We start from the raw sequence: 23,343 nt of genomic DNA, 5'->3' as shown, positions 1-23,343 counted from the left end.
GCTGGGAAAATATTTGTGTTTTGATTTTGTTGTATTCTGTGTAGTTTATTGATTTATCCTCTATTGTAAATATTTTTCATCCTCCTCTTATGACGAACAGCATGGGATCCATTGTTTCCACTTAAAAAAATCTCAGCGGTGGATTTTGGACCAAAATCTCAAATACACAGTGGTTATCCTTGAACCATCATGCGTTTTATCCTGTTCCCCGTGTAATTTCTTCATCCTAGTCAGTTATATGAAATTGAGGTAAGCAGCTGCAGTTCTGCGATTAGATAGATAGATAGATAGATAGATAGATAGATAGATAGATAGATAGATAGATAGATAGATAGATAGATAGATAGATAGATAGATAGATAGATAGATAGATAGATAGATAGATAGATAGATAGATTCAACCATAAAGAAACATTTAATATCCTAACAATCTGATGATATTCGGGAAGTTACATAAGCTTCGGAAAGTCTGGGAATTTTTTCCTGTAAGGCTTGGCTAATTTTATAAGTGAATAAAAAATTAAATAAACCCACAAAGTCTTCTCTCCAAAACATGACAGACATTGTATGGTAAAAACAAAATGTCTGCGGCCCAGAATAAACCCAATGGCCTTCTCCCGATCTCCTCCTCTTGTAAACAGGGTCCAGAATATTTTGAGGTCTGTTCATTTAATCAACACTTAGAGGTGGCCAAAAACACATTTGTAGTGTAAATGCAGATCTTTTCTGAAAACCCTTTTTTTAGCACAGTGGATGACTGAGAGGTGATTTCTACTACAGTTAACTCACCAGTCAATCATCCAATGGGTCATATAATATGTGTGTGTGTGTGTGTGTGTAGTGAAAGACAGAGTCTTAAATGAAACAGATCTTTAATAAGAATCGAAAGCATGTATAAATAGGGATTATCCATGTGTGAGAGAGGGCAGAACTGAGTGACACCCTGATCTGTGACACTAAACACAGTGGGTCAGTCCACTGGTCAACTGTTACTCAATTACCTACTGTTGAAAGCAAAGGTTTGCTCTTGTCTGGCGAGTATGTGTGCACCTGCCTGTCCTTGTAAGATCTGTGAAATTCCAAAGTGTGAAACACTCCGGGTGTGATTAGACGGGGTTTGAACAATGCTTTATCCCATGTGGATGGAGTCTCAGAGGAAGACACATGCGGGAGCTGTGAGCTCCTGGCCTTGAATAAAAGACGGACTGTGCATTTGAGGTTGAAAGCGAGTGATTGGCTGCAGTTTTACTACAGTGTGCTATAAGGAAGGCTAATTTATGGCATGTGATCTTAATATGTGCCAACCACTCGAAATATATCTTTTATAAAGGACTGTCTGTTTTAAAGACAGGCTTTTCCTTCAGTCATAATGTTTTTGTAAGTCCCTCTTTGGGGGAGTATTGAGTTACATGGTGTGGTGATGGTGTGTGATGAAGTATGTTGATGTAAGAATCTGCTCCAGAGGCAGCACAACGTTCTCAGTGCTCTCTTGCCCACGAATTTAGACAGACGGATGGATAGACGGACCGACAGATAGATAGATAGTAGGGCTGCACGATTATTTGAAAACAATTGCCATGCACATTTTGTTAGTAAAGAGCGTACTGTAATCATCAGTAAATCATCACATGCTTTCAGATGGAGCAGCATTTACTACACAGAGCCATAGTTCACTGACAAGACGATTTTATTGCGCGATTATGAAATCGAAGAAACCATTTGCGATAATGACTGCTATTTGCATAGCTTATCCAGGGTTGCCAACTCTCACGTATCTGGCGTGACACTCACGCTTGGACTACAGCATGAAATTGATGCTGAAAGCGTGAGAGTCACGCCAGAAGTTGGCAACCATGGCTTATCAGTGAACTACAGCTCTGTGTAGTAAATGCTGCCCATCTGAAAGCCTGTGAAAATACCACATTTATTTACATATTTTTACTCCAAACTCATCACTTCATAATGTCAGTTGAGTGTTTGAAATAAAACCTTCTGTGAGATGCAGCTTCTTACACAGAATAAGGCACGCCACTTATTTTATAGTATTCTAAGCAGAGATAAAGGCATGGCATTATAAATATACTGTATTTTAATGAAAAGTATAATAATAATAATAATAATAACTCTGATAAATCACATATTGTCATAGTCATGTGCTTATTAGTCAAGTTAAATCAATAAAAGCATTTAAATCTTCTGTTTATCCAGCTACCGATATAGGCATTTTCTGGGTTTCTCTTGTCAGGCGTATTTGGAGTTTCAGCACGAGAGCGCCCTCTGGCCTTTGAACCGTGCTTCACTGAAAGATACGCATGACAATCACAGTTTCTGTCGAATCACAATTTCGATTCCATTCCGATTTATCGTGCAGCCCTGATAGATGGATGGATGGATGGATGCATTGAAGACACCCATTTTGAAAAGAGGCAAAATTACTTTTTAAATGCCAGCACTGTTTGAATAACATCACAGTGCGTGGTGTTGAATTAAGCAGTGTTCAGAATAAGGCCATGGCTGTGCCAGCATGGGGAGAGAAGCCAGCATCACCGTTTAGTTAGCAGTTGTTTTTCATGTAGGTCTGGCTTGAGTTTGTGCCTGAACTGTGATTCTCTGGATGCTTTGTTTGGCTTTATTGTTGCCACGTTGATATTCACACATACACAATCAGCTGATTAATGACCTGTGAGTGTGTGTGTGTGTGTGTGTGTGTGAGTCTGAGATCTGTTTGTGAATTCTACTCTCATATCAGAGCAAACAGTTTCAGACCCACGGTGCGACTGACTTGATTACATGTGCTGTACATCAACAGCACAATTCTAAAATTTGCTAAAATACTTCCTCCATCAGGTTTAAAGAACAAAGACAACTATAGGAAGGCATTCATAGGTTGATTTCTTTACTAATCCCGTTTGTCAGCTACTTCCCTTCTACTTAAATAAAGAAAGACAGAACAGTTTGCCAAGCTTATGTATCAATATCATTAAGTGCATCAAATCAACAACCAAATCTGAAACTGGTATCAACATTTTTGCCTATTCCGCTCAAATCACACCCCAAAGGCTGTTCTGTAATCTGGATGAATAGAATAGAATAGAATAGAATAGAATAGAATAGAATAGAATAGAATAGAATAGAATAGAATAGAATATGTTTTTGTCATGATTTGTTATTAAAACATAAAAAGTTGCAATTAACGCTTTATAAAAAAAAAAAAAAAAAAAAAAAAAAAGGATCATGGATCATCAGGGTTTTATTTTATATAAATTTCAGTTACCAGTCTGTCTCAGATGATTAACTACTAACCCACAAAACCCTCAGGAAAAAGAGAGAGACAGAAATCAGCAGTGGGGTTTAAATTGTGGCACATCCAATGTTTCGTCTTTTCCATTTAAGGCGAGACACTGCAGGTGAATAGGGAAAAAAAAATAACTAATAGTTATCACCTTACTTACCCAGTTGATTGATTACCTTGATTATTGCAAAGATTTTTTGTATTATAAGTTTTCAAAAATGTTATGTTTAAATATGCAAATGAGGCATTATTTAATGAAATATGTGCTAATTTGCATAAATTTGTAGTGCAAAAATCTGAACACTAGATGAAGTCAGTTTCAAATTTTTTGTTTAATTTTTTTGACATATTAGAGTCAAATGATTTTACAGAGGGAATTCTGGTTATCTTTTTTTGTCACTCCATAATTCAGAAAATACTTTGAACAGCCAGAAAACAATATATTTTCACAATTTTGGTGGGAATAAAATGTTGTATATAATCCAGGAAAATATATATGAACAAATCCCTCTGTAAAAACCTTCAGAATATAGACAGGAATAAAAATGTCAAGTTTGGTGTGTGTAAGTGCTACTGAAGTGGAGATTTATGGCTCAGTGTTGAAGAAAAAACTCATTTTGAGAAAACGGCCTTTAAAAATATGTTTTGTAATTGAAATCTATTGACACAAACAGATAAAGTGCTATAAAAGAAACACTTAACAGTGTCTTTTAGATGTTTTCCTTCCACTAATTTGAAAAAGCACTTTATGAAAAACCAAAAAGCCCAAAATCTCAAAATTGACAGGTGCTTGAAAAAACAGTGTTTTTGCCTGCAGTGTCTCACCTTAAGATGCCGAATGGAAGTTGTATATTGAATTTACAACCACAAAATGAACAAATAACAAACACATTGTACGTCACAATGGATATTTCTAAGCGGTGAATTGCTGTATTTGTTTCCTATATGCTATTTATCTCCTCATTCTGTCACAGCCAAGTTTGTGGTCTGGACACACACTCCACCTCAGAAAGCTTCCCAGATTTAAAGCATTCTCTCTGTCATCGTTCTCTTAAAAAGCTTCTCTTTACTAACACATGGGTGCTGAGGATCTGACCCCAGACTGGCTGACTCAGTGGCTGTAATGCTCACTTTCCTCACCTCTTTCCTCTCCTCATCTTGTCCCTCTACTCTACTATCCTATCAGATCTCATTTCTCTCCTCCATATTTCACTCTAAACCATAAATATTCTGTTTACGAGCATATTTTCTGTTTCACCGCACTTTGTCATAATCATTCACACATCATTTGCAATCTGGTTTCCCAGCAAATTGGATGTCACCAGCCTCCACAAAACATCAATGTAAACAACATTTTGAAAGATGATGCACTGGGAAACCAAATCAGATATAACTGTTTAGGAACCATAAAGGTGCAGTAACATGAAAAAGCAAGAATGAAAATCTTCCAAGTCCTCTAAAGGTCAGGCTTCTGTTACAAAAAGATGGAAAGATGGATTGGTGAAGGGATATAGTGTGATATGGCATTCTCCAGAAATAGGGTACAAAAAAGGGCCTGTAACAATTTATTTTATATGGATGTATTTATGGTGTATTTTTTTAAATACCATTACTATTTAAAATAAAATAAAATAAAATAAAATAAAAAATATAAAATATAAAATAAAATGTTTATATACTGTACATATTTATATTAACTTTTATAACAAACTAACTAAATAAATAAGGATATGTGTGCCTCAAATGCAAAAGGATGCCAAATTACACAATACTTGTGGAAAGAGTCAGAAAGTGAAGAGAAATTAAAAAATAAATGAATAAAAATAGATAAATGAGAGCTAGAGGAAGGTGAGTTCCATTATCTAAAAGCACAAGCTACTATTAAAATTCCTGTTTAAGACTGTAATTAGAGCCCTCAGTTAAACCTCGGAGGAAATAAGGTAAAATAGCACATTAACTGCTTAGTTAGGATAGCATATATTGAATTATTAAATTTTTCTAATTTTTGTCTGATATGTGCTCACTGATGTCAGCAGCCACTTTGAGGCACAGAAATTACGAGTCACCGTACGAGTTTCCATGCTAGCAACATTGAGACATCACAACACTTCAAATGAACTCTGACCTCACGTCTACAGTCCCGTTCAATCTCCAGTTCTGAAATTATATTGCGGTGTAAATCCTTTCATTAATATACATACAAAATAATATGTATTTAATATCAAATGTTATATTAATATAGAATTATATCATAGAAATATATAATAATATTTAATATAATATTTCCTTTTATTTATTTATTCATTTTAATTTTGTAGACTAATGTTTAGATGTTTGGGTGTAGATATTTTTTCATTTCATATTTTCATCATAAACCAGTAATATTGCAGAAATATTATTACAATTTAAGTAACTGTGATTTTTTTTCCCCCTGTGATTGCAAAACTGAATTTTCAATATCAATTACTCCAGTCTTTAGTGTCACATGATCCTTCAGAGATCATTCTAAATAATAATAATTATTATTGGCTTTCCTTTTAATTTAATTTTATTAAGAGCTGACACTTTACATTTGCATTTAATCATTTAGCAGACTAATACTCTGAATCCTTTTGCGGGGTGGAAACTGATTTAGTGGCAAGTAAACTAGATATCCTTGATCCCACCTATTGTATACATTATGCTTTGGTTCTTGGGTTTATATCCAATTTCAGATTTACTCTCTTTTAAACGTCACATAATAAATGCATATTGCATGTTTGGTCACTGCACCCGTCAGTCATATGGCTCCTTGTTGTCTAAGTCGACAGATTTTGGCTTTAATAAGCACACAAGGCCATTACCCAAAAAGAAAGAACATTGAAGGAAAGCTGTGCTCTCTAATTGTATAACTAGCACTGACAGTCCAGAATTAAAAATGACAATGAAAGGAATGTGCATTGCATGCATGACACACACCCGCACACATATATACATGACATTACCCAAGTTCAGCTGGTATCATAACCCAGTATCACCTAAACCCAAAGGTACATGTGTGTGACACCTGATCTACAGGGATTTAAAACCACACACACACTACACACCAAGACCACAGAGATGTAAAAAGACACCCCAGTCCGCTTTTAAAAACCTCTCGATTTACTCTCTGTCACTCTCTTCATTCTAGCCGTGCAGAGCTGGTCAGTAGAAGTCTTTCAGACATGCATGAGGGCAGCCAGTGCTGTCAGCACCTACAGTGCCTCGACAGACCTCTAAAACCTGATCCCAGAAAACACACACACGCAGCATGCTCTCTCAGGCAGCACACATGACGGGACGGCATACCAACCGCAATCCGTTTGGGAAAGTATCCCAGTGAAAATCAAACCATTGCTATAATACCTCTGATAACATCCTGGCTACACACACACACATTTGCAGCGAGTTGAGAAGAATACGGTTTATGATCTTTGGAAGGAGAATACAAAAATGAGAGAGGCAGAAAAATGTTGCGCTTATTTGAACAGAACGGAATACAAGCATATAAAAGCACTGGGAGATAATGTGAGCAGGGGTTTGTGGGTAATGGAGTCTGTTACCAGGATGGCAGTCCTGCGGGTTTCAGTCTCACTATTTTCTCTCAAACTCATTGCTGAGTGTAAAGAAAACAGTAGAGATTTACACACAGCAGCAGAGTAAAACAGAAGTTGCCAGCCAGAAACAATCTCCAAACCTTTTCCATCGTTTAATGCAGGGTTCTATTCCTCCACAGAAACTGGACCCCAAAAGAACTGAAAGAACCTATTCAGTATCTCATTAGAAAGACTACAGTACTGTTTTAGGTATATTACCATTTGAAAGTTTGGGAACAGCAAGAATTTGTAAAATTCTTTTTTTTTTCAAAATAAAGTGACCTGGGTTCACTTTGGCTAGGTTTTTCCAATCTCATGAAGTGGCTTTGAAGTGTGAATAAAAGTGAGTTTGACTGAGTCTGTAACAAATGTGCTTACAGTTCAAAGCTAAGAGCATGTGCATGGGTGTCAGACTCAGTGACGAATGTACATACAAAATTCTGCCTAAAAATAAAGTTGGATTGTTTCCAAACACTCATTCACACACTACACAACAACCGATAACAGCAACCTAAGAGACTATTTGTTTGGACACAAATCACCAGAAGAATCTGGCAGAAACAGTGAACTTGCCTGAGCCCTTTTTGAATTTTCATGCTTTCAGATTTCCTGCAAAGATGATTGCTAAGATGAACTACTACAATATTCCAGGTGGTGATATCCTAAGGCTGATATTATTGACAAATATTTGACATTTTTAATTATCGTTTGGCTGAGGACTGTCAGAAGGGGGACTTTTATTTTGACAGCACATGAGCGCAGACAAACAGGACTTGCCTTCATTAGTTTACTGTCTTTATTTAACAGACAACTGAAAAGGCAAACAGTATATTATTTGCATATATAATATTTATATAGATATAATATTTACACTGTCAGCAGTCAGCAAATATGCGTTTTAAAAAAGAAATATGGAGTTTAGTAAATACACATTGAAGTATTTGAATATATCTAAAAAACATTTAGTGCTACCAAAATAGCAAACCGTCTAATTAATAGATTTGTTTTTGCAGTTTAAAACAGATGCATCAATCACACACTATGACAAGCATTCATTAAAAGGTTTATTTTATGTATTTTCCATCAACTTCTCGATTTTTCAAAAACACTATAGTAAAATTAAAGAATCAACAAGTGACCGAGTAAAACATAAGCTGTCTATTTCACAGTTTTATTTTTTTTATAAATTATTAAAAAGTTCAATTTATTTTTTGTTTAGTTGAATTATTTAAGAATTTTTTTTTCTGTTTTTGGTAAATATTTTGTACTATCTTTAAATTAAATAGTGTGACATTATGTGGGCCTACATTGGCTTTATACCAGGTACCCTGCTATCAATAAAATCAGCATCTGCCAAATCAAATCGGACAAATAAAAAATCTTGTCAGCCACTACTCACAGCATACAATTGTAAATATGCATGGAGACACCCACCGTAGCAGTTAGCCTGGGCCCGTGGAGCTGAGCGTAGAGTATTGCCTCCTCAACCTGACCTTTGATCCCCAGCAAAGCAAGTTCCAGGTTGTGAGCTCCGGCGACGATGTGCGTGAGATCCTGCAGTACGGTAATATACTGTCTCCAGGGGCTGTGGAGCTCTGAGAAGCTGGCCAGGCACCCGCGCATGACGTTGAGGCAGTAGCCACTGCACGCCCGGATCAGGGTGAGTCCACGGCAATGAGAGCAGTAATGCATGCGCACTAGAGCCCGAGTGCATTCCTTGGACAACTCCGCTGTCTCTGTAACATTCATTACTTTTAACCCCACCCCGAACGCCAGGCTGAGCATCCGGCCTGCCCGCAACGCGCTTGCAAGTGTATCTGCCATCGCCTTAGGGTGCGGCCCAAAGGGGTTAATATCCTGCCTTGTCATGCGGAGACAGTCACCAAGCTGGTTTCCATCATAAGAGTCCTCTCCAATGCTCCCAGCCATGCCGGGATTGACAATACGAGTGTGGACTAATGGGAAGAGATTGTCGAAGAGACGATGGACAGCAGTTTCAACAGAGACATTGCCGGTGCCCTGAAGGAAGCGAGAAAGGTCAGTGAAGAGGCAGACGATGTGAGGGGAGATGGGCGACATGAGGGAAGAGTATGTGGTCTCGAACACAGAAGTCAGGTGATTCTGAGAGAAGGTGATTAGAGACTGGAACGTATCTGAAAGAGAAGTTGAGATTTAAAATTATAATTTATAAGAAAAATCTTTAGCTTTAAAATAAAACACTACCCACACACACACACACACACACACAGAGACAGAGTCTTAATACAAAACACAAGCACTAAGAAAATGAATTTTGTTATTTGTCTAAAAGCTTTGATAGTGTGCACTTTCTATGCTACAAGCCATTGGTCAGACAACTGGAAAGCTCTGCCCCAAAGTCATGCTATTGGTTGAGCTTTTAAATTTTTGGTTTAAATCTGCAATACAATGAATGCCGCGAAAGATAACTTCTTCTGTATTGTGACCCACACCCGAGTGTAATGGGTTATCAGTGTTGGACCCAGGGACCTGGTTCTATGCATCAGTTGTTGATTGGATTTTGAGTGGAGACAGATGAATACGATGTTGCCAAGGGCAGGGTTTAAGCAATTAAATGATTGGAGAAGTCCTGCATACGTCACTTTGATTAAATGTTATGAGGTTAAAAAAAGTAAAAAATAAAAATAAAAAAATGAAATGCATGCACAAATGAATTGCCCACAAATGTATAACATGCATTTAGAAAAAAGAAAGGGTGAATTTTAATTTCATGATGAATTTAAGCATCACAAGCACTCCCCTATACAAAGATGATAATTTTCTCCATTTTGTCCGCTGGGCATGACATTAATCAAGCTATAGAAAAAGAGACAACCATAAAAGCCTCAATAAATAATTTTTAATAATGTCTCATGCGCAGGAAAACAAATGCAAGGGGAAGGTCTATGTGATAAATGTCAAAAAACATTTATGCCTGTTCACTGAAAACACATGACTATATTCAAATCAGAATCTCCAAAACTAAACTTATTTAATTTCATATAATGAAAGTAAATGATGACCATGGCCGTCGAGCAAGATTTCATTAAATGATGCCTTTAATTTTATTCTGTCACTCAAACAATGCTATCATAGCTTCATAAGACTTGGAATATAGCAGAGCTATTACTTTAAACCCAGTCAGAAAAAGTCTGTTTTACAGGAAGGACAGATAAAAGAGATAAATGAGTCAGTGCAGTATGCCTGTTGCTCTGTTCTGTGATTTTCCTGTCACCCCTTTATCTCTCTCTCTCTCTCTCTCTCTCTCTCTCTCTCTCTCTCGTGCCTAAACTTGTGTTTGGTCAGTGGTTTGTTAATGCAGGGCAGCCTGTCTATTCAGCTGCATGACCACACACACACGCTGTACCAAGGGTACCGTTCTCTCTAAGTCCACTGATGTCAGACTGAAGGCATGTTAGGGAATGGAGGAACAGCGGCAACTGGACCGAAACTGAGACCAGTCAACACACATACAGACGTATTAACACCAAAACAGAAGCAGAGCTCTCCATTTCAGTCCAAAAGCTGTGGGGGCTTCCATCAATGCCATCACAATGGATCAGGACAACAACTAAACTCCCCCAATCACAACAGCTTTGTCTGAACATGCTGGCCCCATCAAGGGGCATTCACACAGGATGTGTTTTTGCATTCTGTCTGCACTGCTTTTTAATTTTTGGTCTATGTACATGTGCGTCATACAGATCTCTTTGTTGTTGCATAATGCTTTACAGTTTTAGAATCTTGTGGCATGAGTTTTACGTTATGAAGATGCCATGGTAAAAACTTTGTTACACATCAACTTCAGTTTTAAAACAATGGGCCAATCAGAAGAACCCAGAGGACTGACAAACATTGTAAGCATTTAAAATGTGTTTAAAATTACAACATTACGGGTTAAATGGGTCTCATTCCTTAACCATGTAAACACACACATACACAGACAGAAAGAGAAAACTGAAATATTCTTAAAATTTAAATCACCCGTTTTCTTATAATAATAGGCTATATTTCAAAATGTAATACATTCCAGATGGCAAAGCTACTTTTTCAACAGCCATTACTCCGGATATCCTACAGATATCATTCTATTATGCTGATTTGGAATATCAATAAATCAAGAAGCATTTCTTATTATTATCAATGATGAAAACATAGAATTTTTGTAACAATGTAAAAATCTTTACAGCTACTTTTTAAAATCTTTGCTATTGTAATGTGTAAAAAGTATGAAAAAGATTACGTTATAGTGCTCTGGTTTATGCAACTGGTTTGATAAAACTGTGGAAGAACCACAGTGTCTAGACCATAATGACATTCATTATTTTTCTCACCAAAACATTACAGCGAGGCCAATGATAGGGAGAAGAAACATAGAAAGGAATTTGTGAAATGTCATGGATTGAAACTTATTTCCCCATATAAGCACTACAGCCTAGTGTGTCAAACACATGCAAACCTCAAGTATTGTAGAAGGAGAAAGTAAGGAATGGAAAGCCCACTTGCCATGTCCCGTTGTGTGTTAGTGTCTGCATATGAACCATAAATGTGCATGTGTGTGTGTGTGATCTACAGGGATGTGATCTATGTGGCCACATAGGCGAGAAGGTTGTAATGAGAGCAGAAAACCACAAGCAGAATATGCCAGTGTAAAGTTACAGCATTTCAGAGGGCAGCCTCATGCCACGAACACTCGGTAAAAACACCAGAAGTGGCATAGAGGGAGACAAGCAGACGGAGAAAGAGACGGAGCTGAAAGAGGTGAATTTGTTTGGCTTTGAGGCCTCACGCTACATAAATTGGCCAAATCATTGCAGGCCATCTCTGCCAAAATTTCAAACCCTAAATTTCTGTAGGGTTGTAGGGTTTGTGTACATCTGAAGATAAGCAGGATGGACAATTCTGCGGTTTTCAGATGGAATTACACTAATTGCAAGAAAATCAGGGATGATCCATATGGAGTTGCAGGCACCTTAAACAAAAATAAAGAGAACGAGAGAGAGGAGATCTCCAAGGAGAAACCACATGGAAGGCTAACACTACATAGACAAGAACAAACTTAAAGCAACACTCCACTTTTTTTGTAAATATACTCATTTTCCAACTCCCCTAGAGTTAAACAGTCGAGTTTAACCGTTTTCAAATCCAATCATCCAATCTCCGCGTCTGGAGGTAGCTTAGCTTAGCATAGATCATTAAATCTGATTAGACGTTAGCATCACATCCAAAAATGCCCAAAGAATTTTTATATTTTTCCTTTTTAAAACTTGACTCTTCTATAGTTACATTGTGTACTAAGACCGATGAAAATTAAAAGTTGAGATTTTCTAGGCTGATTTTCCTGGCTAGGAACTATACTCTCATTCCGGCATAATAATCAAGGAACTTTGCTGACGTACCATGGGTGCATCAGGCGCAGTGGTATTAAGCAGTGCCTGAAAATAGTCCCCAGCTAGTTTGTGCAGTTGCAGAGTTGCTGGGCACTATTTTCAGGCACTGCTTGATTATTACGCCGGAATGAGATTAGACTGTAGTTCCTAGCCATATCATATATTTTCTGTCTGTCTTAGTACTCAATGGAACTACAGAAAAGTCAAGTTTTAAACAGGAAAAATAAATAAACTCTTTGGTCACTTTTGAGCAAGATGCTAAAGGTCTAATCAGATTCAATGATCTGTGCTAAGCTGAGTATATTTACAAAAAATAAAAAATAAAAAAAATGTTCCTTTATTGTCCTGTACAGAAACCAACAGTGGTCTGAAAGCTGGGGGAAAGGCAAGTTGAAACCATTTGTTGCTCCATTAGTGCCTCAGCATTAAAGCAGAACTGCCAGACAATATTTTTCTGATTTTCTCAGAACTATGATTAGGTTAATTAAAATGCTATAAATGGTTTGTTTTTTTCATAGAGCACAAAAACATATTACAGATTCTTTTCTTTTGGTTTTCCCTAAAATTAAGACTCTGGGTATGTTCGGAATGCCACCATACTAATAATTATACTACAATATAAACCACACCGTATGAAAATTTTTGCAAGCACATGACATCCGGATAACCAAAAGAGTTAACACTGTTAACAAAAATAATGTTTGTAGAAAAACAAAGGAGTGCACAATTCCATGGACAGATTATTCCCTGTCACTGGGCTCCAGAGGAAAGCAATGCTCTGTACGTAACTGGTTTGCGAGCTGGGTAACTGCAGTGTTGCAATGACACCAGTGAGCCAAGATGGGGCAAGATTTACAGCCATGTAACTGGATGTTATATAGCCTCTTAAGAGGGTCTACAAAAGGCTTTTAGAGATATCTAAACCACTTAATGACCAAGACTAATTTCCTAAACGCACCGCCTGCTGGCTAAAAGATTCAGTCTGCAGAGCAAAGCTGAACAAATTATAGTGTATAGATATAGAAAGATATAAAAGACTTTTAAGGATAGTTAAATGTTCCCTGGTGTCACGCAACCCACAGAGGTGGATGTTGTTTTCCAATAAACATATAACAATTATGAACTAATTCATAATTTTTAACTAGATTCAATTGTAAAATTACATGTTTGGTCCCTTAAAACCTAATAACCAACAGTGACCCACTTTTGTCACGGCCAAGAGCCTACATACAAGGACATGCTGTATTCCTCTGTGACCACGGTCATCATTCAGAGCGTTCAGGAGTCCATCGACTGTCGATCATCTTCCACCCCAGAAAGCCCTATAATCCAGCCAAGGGCTTGTGTTTCATATGGGTCAGACACAGATATGAGCTCATCACCTCTCTAGGGGGGCTTTAAAATCCCATTTTAATTAGTGACAATACATATGTACATCGCAGTCCTCTGACTAAAACAGCTGTGATGACAGAACATATAAGATTACCACATACAACTTCTGCATGAGAGGCTGAAGAACGGAGAGCTATGATGTTGAGAAACAGTTAAGAAGAAACAGAAAGACCAAATTATTTAACTGTTAACAAGAGTTGAAAAATGCTCTGTAAACAAACATATGCGAGTACGGAAGGTTAAATCAAAAGCACGTAATGCTAGACATAAGGAGACAAACTAGATGCAAGCACCTGTCCAGAACCCCTCCCCTCAGCAGCGTCTTTGCTGTCAGAAGGGAAACACGAGCAGGGTGCAGAGGAACATTTCACCAATATCTCTCTCATTAAATGCCAATTAAAATGGCTTCCACGTTATTTGGAAAGTCACCAAAACAAACAATTCCTAAGATGCCAGATGCGGTGTGTGTGTGTGTGTGTGTGCACATGTGAAAACACAGAGCTCTCTGAAGGATTCAGTTAAAATCGAGTCAATCACTGTGCTGATCTAAGCTTCCCAATCATCATTCACTTCTGAATTGGTCTAGATTGAGCAAGAGTCTCTGCAGTCCAGCAACAATGTGGTGAATTGCTGTATAAAAGCAAATTGTTTCTGGAAAACTATGGATTCTAAATATTTGTGTTGCCAATAATTATTTGCATGTGTGTCCTTTGTCTTGAGAAAAAAAATCTTCAGGCTTGAAATGCAAATGCTAAATTTTTAAACCTATATCAGACACATTTGACTGAAAAATGTATTGCCTTAGGCCAGTGATAGATTGATGTTCAATGATATTTAAATAAGACACAATATGCCGAAATTTAAAGCCACATTTTGTCACGTCTATACTATGGAGTGAGTTTTGATTCTTTATTACATGCGAGAAAATAAAAGATCTGAGAGAAAAAAAAAAGTTTGAGAGAAAAAGTTATCACACTGATAGCAAAAAAACATTTCATGAGAGAAAAAAGAATATTTGAGAGAAAAAGTTTTCATGCCAATAGCAAAAAATAATTATATTTGAGACTAAAAAAAGTTTTGAGAGAAAGTATTTTCTCATAGAACATAAAAAAATATACATTTGAAATTTTTTTAATTATTTCTGAGAAAAAAAATCTCTCTCAAAATACTTTAAAAAAAACTCTCAAATATATATGTTTTGCTATCAGTGTGAAAATATTTTCTCCATAAAAAAAATATTTCTCTCGAAACGCTTTTCTTTGCTCTTAATTTCTTGCTCTCGTGTCAGGATTTTGCTTTCACTGTGAGAATTGTGTCATGGGCGGGGCCACGTTCCTATTGGCCAGTCGGGTGAGCATCGTCTTGTCTTGGGAGTCGAACTGAATCATTACACCATTGTTCGGTTCACCTGCATAGATGCCGCCTCTGCCTTATGGCTAGTTAAGTTGAGCACGGACACTCCAACGTTTGGGCAAGATGATGACACACAGCTGGCTGAGCAAGTTCAGTATCACTTAAGATTAAACATTAAAAAATAGCACTCATATTCATGAATGAATGTGTATTATATTATTTGCTTGCTAATCGCTAGTAAAGCTAACCAGCCATCATGCTAGGTAAACTTGCAAACTCACCTGGTTTATACTATGTTTAAATCAAATGCCAAATTAATGTTTTGATTTAGATAGTTTCACGCCTTATTTAGTGAGTAGTGAGCTAGTTTCTACCTTTGCACTTGCTAGCCTCAAAGCACCTGAAGAGTAACTGCTTGTTCATACAACCTCCCGTACAACTTTCAACTAACGTTAGTATGCATGGAAGGTGGCAACCCTACAACTAGCTAACGTTAGACAATGATTGATATACCGTTTGAAAGATTTAAAAGAAAAAATTATTACCAAGACAGTACAGGCACAAACATATTTGTGGGTTGCTAATGTAAGAGTTAGTCCTAGACCTGCAATTTACCTTGTCAGCTCTAGACCTCGGCTAGATGGTAAAAAATATTTAGAATAAGCCCCGTGTAGCTGAGTTTGTGAGCTATACATGCAGTGTAGCTAAACATGTAGTGCAACAACCATACAAAGACTATTTTAAACAAAACTAGGTGGGACACTTTCAAACGGTATATCAATCACTGCTCACTACTCACTAAATAAGGCGTGAAACTATCTAAATCAAAACATTAATTTGGCATTTGATTTAAACATAGTATAAACCAGGTGAGTTTGCAAGTTTACCTAGCATGATGGCTGGTTAGCTTTACTAGCGATTAGCAAGCAAATAATATAATACACATTCATTCATGAATATGAGTGCTATTTTTTAATGTTTAATCTTAAGTGATACTGAACTTGCTCAGCCAGCTGTGTGTCATCATCTTGCCCAAACGTTGGAGTGTCCGTGCTCAACTTAACTATCCATAAGGCAGAGGCGGCCTCTATGCAGGTGAACCGAACAATGGTGTAATGATTCAGTTCGACTCCCAAGACAAGACGATGCTCACCCGACTGGCCAATAGGAACGTGGCCCCGCCCATGACACAATTCTCACAGTGAAAGCAAAATCCTGACACGAGAGCAAGAAATTGCATCAAGAGCAAAGAAAAGCGTTTCGAGAGAAACATTTTTTTTATGGAGAAAATATTTTCACACTGATAGCAAAACATATATATTTGAGAGTTTTTTTTAAAGTATTTTGAGAGAGATTTTTTTTCTCAGAAATAATTAAAAAAATTTCAAATGTATATTTTTTTATGTTCTATGAGAAAATACTTTCTCTCAAAACTTTTTTTAGTCTCAAATATAATTATTTTTTGCTATTGGCATGAAAACTTTTTCTCTCAAATATTCTTTTTTCTCTCATGAAATGTTTTTTTGCTATCAGTGTGATAACTTTTTCTCTCAAACTTTTTTTTTCTCTCAGATCTTTTATTTTCTCGCATGTAATAAAGAATCAAAACTCACTCCATACTACTATTCAATTGTTTACTATCACTATACTTAATGTATTAATTTAACTTCATGTAATGGAAACTATCATTCAAATGTTTGGGGTCAGTTCAGGTCAGGTCAGTTCGTATATATATATATATATATATATATATATGTAAAAAAAAAATTAAAATCAAATTGATCAATTGATATTATTTTTTTTATCAACTAATAGTTATTGAATATATACATAAGATATAATGAATATTGACTGACAATAATACAAAAATTTCACTTTGCATAAACCCTGGGAAAAGTCTGGTCAGGTCTGGAGTACATATCAGATTGTTCAGCTGGAAAAAGTAAAATAGATAAAAAGAACATGAACTCAAAAGAGGGCAGAAACGCTAAAGTAATGAGGACTAATGATCCCTTAATTCCAAAATAAAAAATGCTTGTCCCTTCCAACTGAACACTTTCTTCTAGTTCCAGCTGTGCAGACATCTCAAACATGTTCTGTGATGATTAGTGGCAGGTCATTCTCATGAAAGGTTCACCATGCTGTAGGAAAGGAATCAAACCACAATCCCTTTTCTGTCTCACCCTCCCAATATTAAAACAGCCTAATGATGTTGGAAGAGAAAAGGAGAGAGGGTGGAGAGTTTGAGGCATGATTGGGTTTGGGATTGTGTGTTCGGTTGTTACATTATTCATTTAGCTGATGATTTTATCCAAAGCGACTTACAATTGCTATATATCTCAGAAATCGCACGCCTCTGGAGCAAACAGGGGTTAAGTGTCTTGCTCAGGGACACATTGGTGTCTCACAGTGGATTCGAACCCGGGTCTCACACCCAAGGCATGTGTCTTATCCACTGTGCCATCAACACCCAGATTGTCTGTTTCAAGCTGAGATAATGAACTTAATAATGAGACAGCTAGACTCCAACCTAAAAGCGGCTTCAATGACACTCCAGGGATAACACCACTCCTTTCTCCTCAGACGCCCCCTGACCAACACACTACTCGTACACTTAAGTGCTCAGTGTGCCTCCTTTAGAGGAGAGCAGACAGTGGGTCACTTTAAATCTCTAACCTTTGTTAAACAACAAAAGTGATCATTCTGTCCTGTGCGGCATGACAGCTGGTCAGCAGGGGCTGGATGCGATGTTTAGAATCCATCCATTCCACTGTTACCATGGGAATGACATTGCAGGTGCACTGCGTGTGAGGCTGAAACCACTGATTTGCTCAGAGGTACGGTATGAGCATCACTTCCTGTCCCAAGCCCACGGCTGACATAAGACATTGGGTTTGGATCAGTCTGTCAGTTCAGGCCAAACTGTCTCTCTCATTCTCAATCCTTTTCTTTTTCTTTTTCTCTTTAGGAGACACAAGTTGTGGTCCAGGGCCAGCTAAGGAAGTAACATGGCAAGCTCAATTAGTCAATAGATAAATCTACCCTCTAAAAAGGCCAAATCATCCCTGGGAGGAGGATGTATGAGAGGAGGGGGATTCCTCTGAGACTTTAAGAGTCATGCGATTGTTGATGAAGACAAGGGAAAGACGAATAATAACCGAGAGAATGAAGGCCAAACAGAGTGAAAGACTGGAGGAGAATAAGCGAGTGAGAAGGGTTTCCAAGAAGGCGTCTGCTGTCACTGTTGAGCAGTAATGAGGTTTTTACTGGCACCTTTCATGAATACAGCACACTTTAGTGTCCTATGAAATTTTTAAAAGCACTGTAGGCCCATAGCCCGTGCTTTTTGTTTTGAGAAAAAAGTGTTAGCTTAAAAAAAAAAAAACTGTTTGTATCAATCTTTTTGTTATTTAATCATTTTATTCAGAAGAAAAAAAAAAGTTTAAAATAATTGAGTTGTGACACTATCTTATCTTCATATTAGTTCAAATCCACAGCTAGCACAATTTTAAAAGCTAAAAACAAAGCATGTAAAATTTAACGAGCAAGTAAATAATGTTAATAATGTTTGCTGACAAAGAAACAAAACATTCTTCAGACTAACAGGAAATTGCTATTCAAGGTAATTACTTACCTTACTTGAAAGCGCCACTTAATTTAACACACATCGATTTTCATTCCTGAACCATGTAAACATCTGGATTCTGCTCTCGTCTTGTCTCTCTTCATCTCTCTTCTCCTTTATCTAAATCCTTTATGCAACATACATCTGTTATTTTTTACCTCTTTTAAATCTCCGAGGGAAAATGGTGGACATACTGACACAGAAACACACACTCGTGCACTTACACAAGGGAAGAAAGAGAATTAGCCACACTGTCATTATGAACCCCAGTGAGGAGACGGAGAGGCCTGACTGCTGCTCCTGACTCTGCCTTTACTTCATTGTATCCCTATCTTTGACTAAATATCATATACCATTAAACACTGAAATGACCTATCAGGTTCTATACAATGTGCAGTTTAAAAGCAGATTAAACTGTGTGACACACACACACACACAAGAGCACTCATTCAAAATATTTCTAAATGTCCTTGAGGGGGGGATAAATGCTCATTTTCACTCAATATCCTGTTAATCTTGAGTACCTATAGAGTAGTACTGCATCCTTCATATCTCCAAAAAGTCTTTAGTTTTATTATATTTATAAGAGAAAGATAGTCTGTACCGATTTGTCCCGCAAAAACACCAACAGCTGGAGGCGTGACGTGTGGGCGGAGCTAAAGAATCACAAGAGCGAGTAAGCTTTGTGTTGAGAGCGTCTGGAAGCTGTGGCATTACCGTGAGGAAAAAACATCCAAAACAAACCATAGCTAACAGTCAGATTCAGCCGTTTATTTATTATCCAGAATCAGATCCAGAGGCTGAAATTTAACAAGAGCAGCATCAGCAACGACTACAGTGTCTCTATGTGGTATGTACTGAAACTGTATATATTTGCTTAGCGGTTTTGGAAAATGACCACTTTAGTCCACTTTATGTCATTTTTTTTTCTTTGTTTGTTTGTTTTTTAAAGCTGTACATGTGGGAAGTGCAGTTTGATGCCAACATCGCATGTTGTTTACTTGATGTGCTTACGCGCCGATAGCTAAGTTAACAACAGAGAGATATTTGAAGCAGTTTTACTCACCGCATGCGGTTCCAACACACGATCGTGACCCTTTTTCGTTGGAACTGCATCATCCTTAAGAAATAAACGATACGCAAATCCGGCATCAAACTGGGCCTTGTTTGTAAAACAAGCATCTTCGAAATGCAGGGAACAAACAAAAATACTTGCACAAATCCGTTGATGCTCTGTGAAAAAAACTCCATCCACTGGTCCCTTAATGCTGTTTTTTTTTTTGTTTTTTTTGGTCTGCTGTGCTTTGGTGACATTTCGGTCTCTCACTCTGGTCAGTGATTGTCTCTGCTCTGCTCTGTCTGCTCTACGGGCGCACGCGCGTTCTTCCGGCAGAAGTGCCCTTAGGACCCATATAAGGAAATTCCACACCATCTAACGTCACACAGAGCCATACTTGAAAAAAACTTTACGAAACTTGTGACAAACCGGAAGGAGTATTTTTGGAACAAAAATACTTCTTCAAACGTACAACTTAATTTTGAAACTTTGTCCATGTTTAGCATGGGAATCCAACTCTTTAACAGTGTAAAAAAACTCAGTATGCATGAAATAGCATTTCACCCCCCCTTTAATGTGATTTTACTAATATTAGGCACAACCAATCAACCTCACTAAACTCAAGAACAATGGTTGAGAATCTATAAATCACTACAAAGACTATAGATTTCAAAACACACACACACACACACACACACCAGCAGCAGCCGTAAAAGGCAATCAGGCTCTAATGTTTAAACATTCCTGATTACTGCATGTGTACTGTCGACGTGAAACATTCTGCGCATATCTCCACGTCTGAGACACAAACATTAGAAGCACTTTACTGGAATGCAATGAACAATCTGCGTTGTCTTGTGAATGCCTCAAGAAACATTCTGGAGAAGACAAAGGCATGATTTAACAGCATAACCGAAAACTATGCATGCGGTTTGAAGCCTGTTTGTGAGATGCAGTATGTGTGGCAATGTCTGTGGCCGCAGATCGTGTTAAAATGAGTGTATCGTGAGCACAGGACTCAAATAGTGTATGTGAGAGCTCATTCATTCAAACCAAGGCTTGATACTCATGAATGAACTGACAGAATCCTTAATAAAAAACAGTGCTCTCTGCCAAAACACACACACATATACAAGGCTGCATACAACTGAGATTCTTTAAAGCTCCACCGCCGATTATGGTTTGGCCACTGGGTTCGACACTCATGAGAGTCTGGGCAAGTACTCTAAATTCCCCTTGCAGTGAAGTAATGCAGTAAAACCCAACCAAACCTCATATAACTAGACTTCATAGAACAGAATCTAACATAATTAAGACTAAATGCTTCTGAATGTTTGCAGCTACTTAATACTTTCCTTAAAAAACACATCTGGGGCTTTAATCAAGACGATGAGAAGATGCTTCCTGTTCAAGGGCAACTAGCGCCAAAGATGAAACTAAAGATAAAGCAGCTCTACCAATCAGACGATGCCAAAACACACTGAAGTAGAAAAAAAAAACACTATGTCATTTCTAACAATTAAACAAGTCAAACTATAGGCAACAAAGACAGATACATAGAAACAGCCAAGCTCTGCCAGTGGCGGCATTTTGTCAAAATTGTGTTACATTGCGTTTCAAAATGAAATGTCCCATAAGTGGTGATGAAAGCATTAGAAGCAGATGAACGTTAATGTAGTTTTATTATCATTGACTCTAAACATGGCCTACATGCATATACTCAAGTGATCATGCCATTTTATTTTGCTTGAGGTTTTTGCTCTCTTTTATCATGACTGAGACAAGTGCAATGCTATACCAGGTAAGTTCCGGAGCAACTGCGTAAGAAAAAAAGTCAAAGCAAATGTCAAAATGTATTAAATTACAAATCGTGCATGTTAAAAGGTTATAATCAAGGAGAAATAATAAGTCTTAATTAGCAATTAATCTGCCCCATAATCAGAATTTGATTGAAAATAAATATAAGTAGTTACTACTACTAGTGGTCATTTCAGCTGGAAACTGTACTGAATTGTTTGTATGGGTACATTTTTGGAGTTCTATAAAAATTACTGGCAGAGGCATTCTTTCCAATGAGCTTACGTTGCTTTATCTGTATAAACTCATCCATTTATCCAACAGTCCATTCCTCTATCCATCCATTTCACTTATCTTAACCATTCATCCCTCATCCATGCATGCATCCGTGTACCCTGGAAGGCGGCAGCATGCTCAGAAATTAGATATTTCAGCTCATAGCTGTATGATCTGATGTTCTGGGTGGTGTCTCTCAGGACCGCTGCTCTGTAGCTCTCTTCCATTCTTCGCGTACAGCATGACGGCCCAGCATGCTTGCATATTGACAGGTCCACATCTACAATGAGAGAGAAAAAAAGCATTTGTTAGACAGAAGTTGAACAAATAACATTAATGACAGAATAAAACCAAATGAAACCTGCACCAGTATCACCATTCACATGCATTCAGGCAACTATTCATTTAACGGTTGAGTGTTACTGATGCTCAGCCTCCAACACTGCAGAGATCACGGGGGTCAAGAAAATAGCATAATGAAACCTGATCCTCAGAAAGCTCCTGCACTCTCTTCATAGCTGCAACTTAATTATCCAGGATGCACCAGGTGCTTTGGGTACTAGAAGACTGAAGTCAGTTCAAGCTGCATTCAACCCCATGCCCTCACCAGCCGAGGCCTTGTGTGGGCATGTGAACTTTGTATGATCAATATCCCTACTCTCAAAATACCTTGTATTTCCAATAGTCTGAGTTAACTACAGTATGTACATAAATACAAACACAAGCATCTTCTAAATAAGCTGTATTTTAACACACAAGTGAAATAATGGTATGTGAATCTCCCACTGAAAATATTCCAAAACGGCTTCCAAGAAAACTTTCTGAAATGGGAAAGACACTTAATGGTGCATTCTGAAATATTCCAATTCATTGTGTCACTCATTATTCACAACAATATAAAAATTATGTGAAATATTCACTGATGGTTTCCATAGCTAATTAAATTATATTTAAAGTTTAAAAAGCTGTCGCTTAGATCTTTGCTGGTGGGAAAATGTTATTATAGCCATTTTTAACTGTTAAAACAGCCTTCAGTTTACACTGTGTTTGGATACATGCTGCGCTCCTTCCGAACATAGGCTGATTGGTAATGTGATTGGTACATTTTTACAAAAATAAATACATTAATTAATTAATTAAAAACACCACCTGAACATACAGTTCACTGCAGTTTCCGGCTATAATTACACACCAACAACTTTTACTCCTCCTAACACAAATTTTGATTACGGGGCAGAATGTCAATTAATTATTTTCACACAGTTCCTTGCACAACTATGTCATGACCTCACAATGCTTTTACCATGGTGCATTTGCAAACTAAATATGATGTTAGCATCACATAGCCATCTTTATAAGTATGCTTTTCTAAAATGGTAAACTTGCTCATGAGCTCACCTAGTACAGCACTCTAGCACGAGTTCAGTGGAAAACAAATCATAAGAAAACAGTAAAAAGACTTATACAAGCAAGGTAGAATGGCATGGTTGCTTCAGCAAAAGCATGTTTAACTCAGTTGTTAGTGTAAG

General features: G+C 37.4%; 1 protein-coding gene across 2 annotated transcripts in view; it reads right to left on the bottom strand.

The window, feature by feature from the left end:
* LOC113081635 (glypican-5-like) overlaps positions 1 to 23,343 on the bottom strand; it is an 89,173-nt gene that overhangs the window by 57,155 nt on the left and 8,675 nt on the right. For both annotated transcript variants that reach the window (XM_026253651.1, XM_026253652.1), the window contains exons 2-3: positions 21,933 to 22,094; positions 8,341 to 9,059 (exon numbers count right to left, since the gene is read on the bottom strand). In XM_026253651.1, the coding sequence (XP_026109436.1) occupies positions 8,341 to 9,059; positions 21,933 to 22,094 (881 nt within the window). The remainder of the gene's footprint in view (positions 1 to 8,340; positions 9,060 to 21,932; positions 22,095 to 23,343) is intronic.

The sequence above is a fragment of the Carassius auratus genome, unplaced genomic scaffold (genome assembly GCF_003368295.1).
Source record: "Carassius auratus strain Wakin unplaced genomic scaffold, ASM336829v1 scaf_tig00034704, whole genome shotgun sequence".
Lineage (NCBI taxonomy): Eukaryota > Metazoa > Chordata > Actinopteri > Cypriniformes > Cyprinidae > Carassius > Carassius auratus.
The sequence above is the reverse complement of the archived record's forward strand: the minus strand, read 5'-3'. Positions and strand labels throughout refer to the sequence as shown.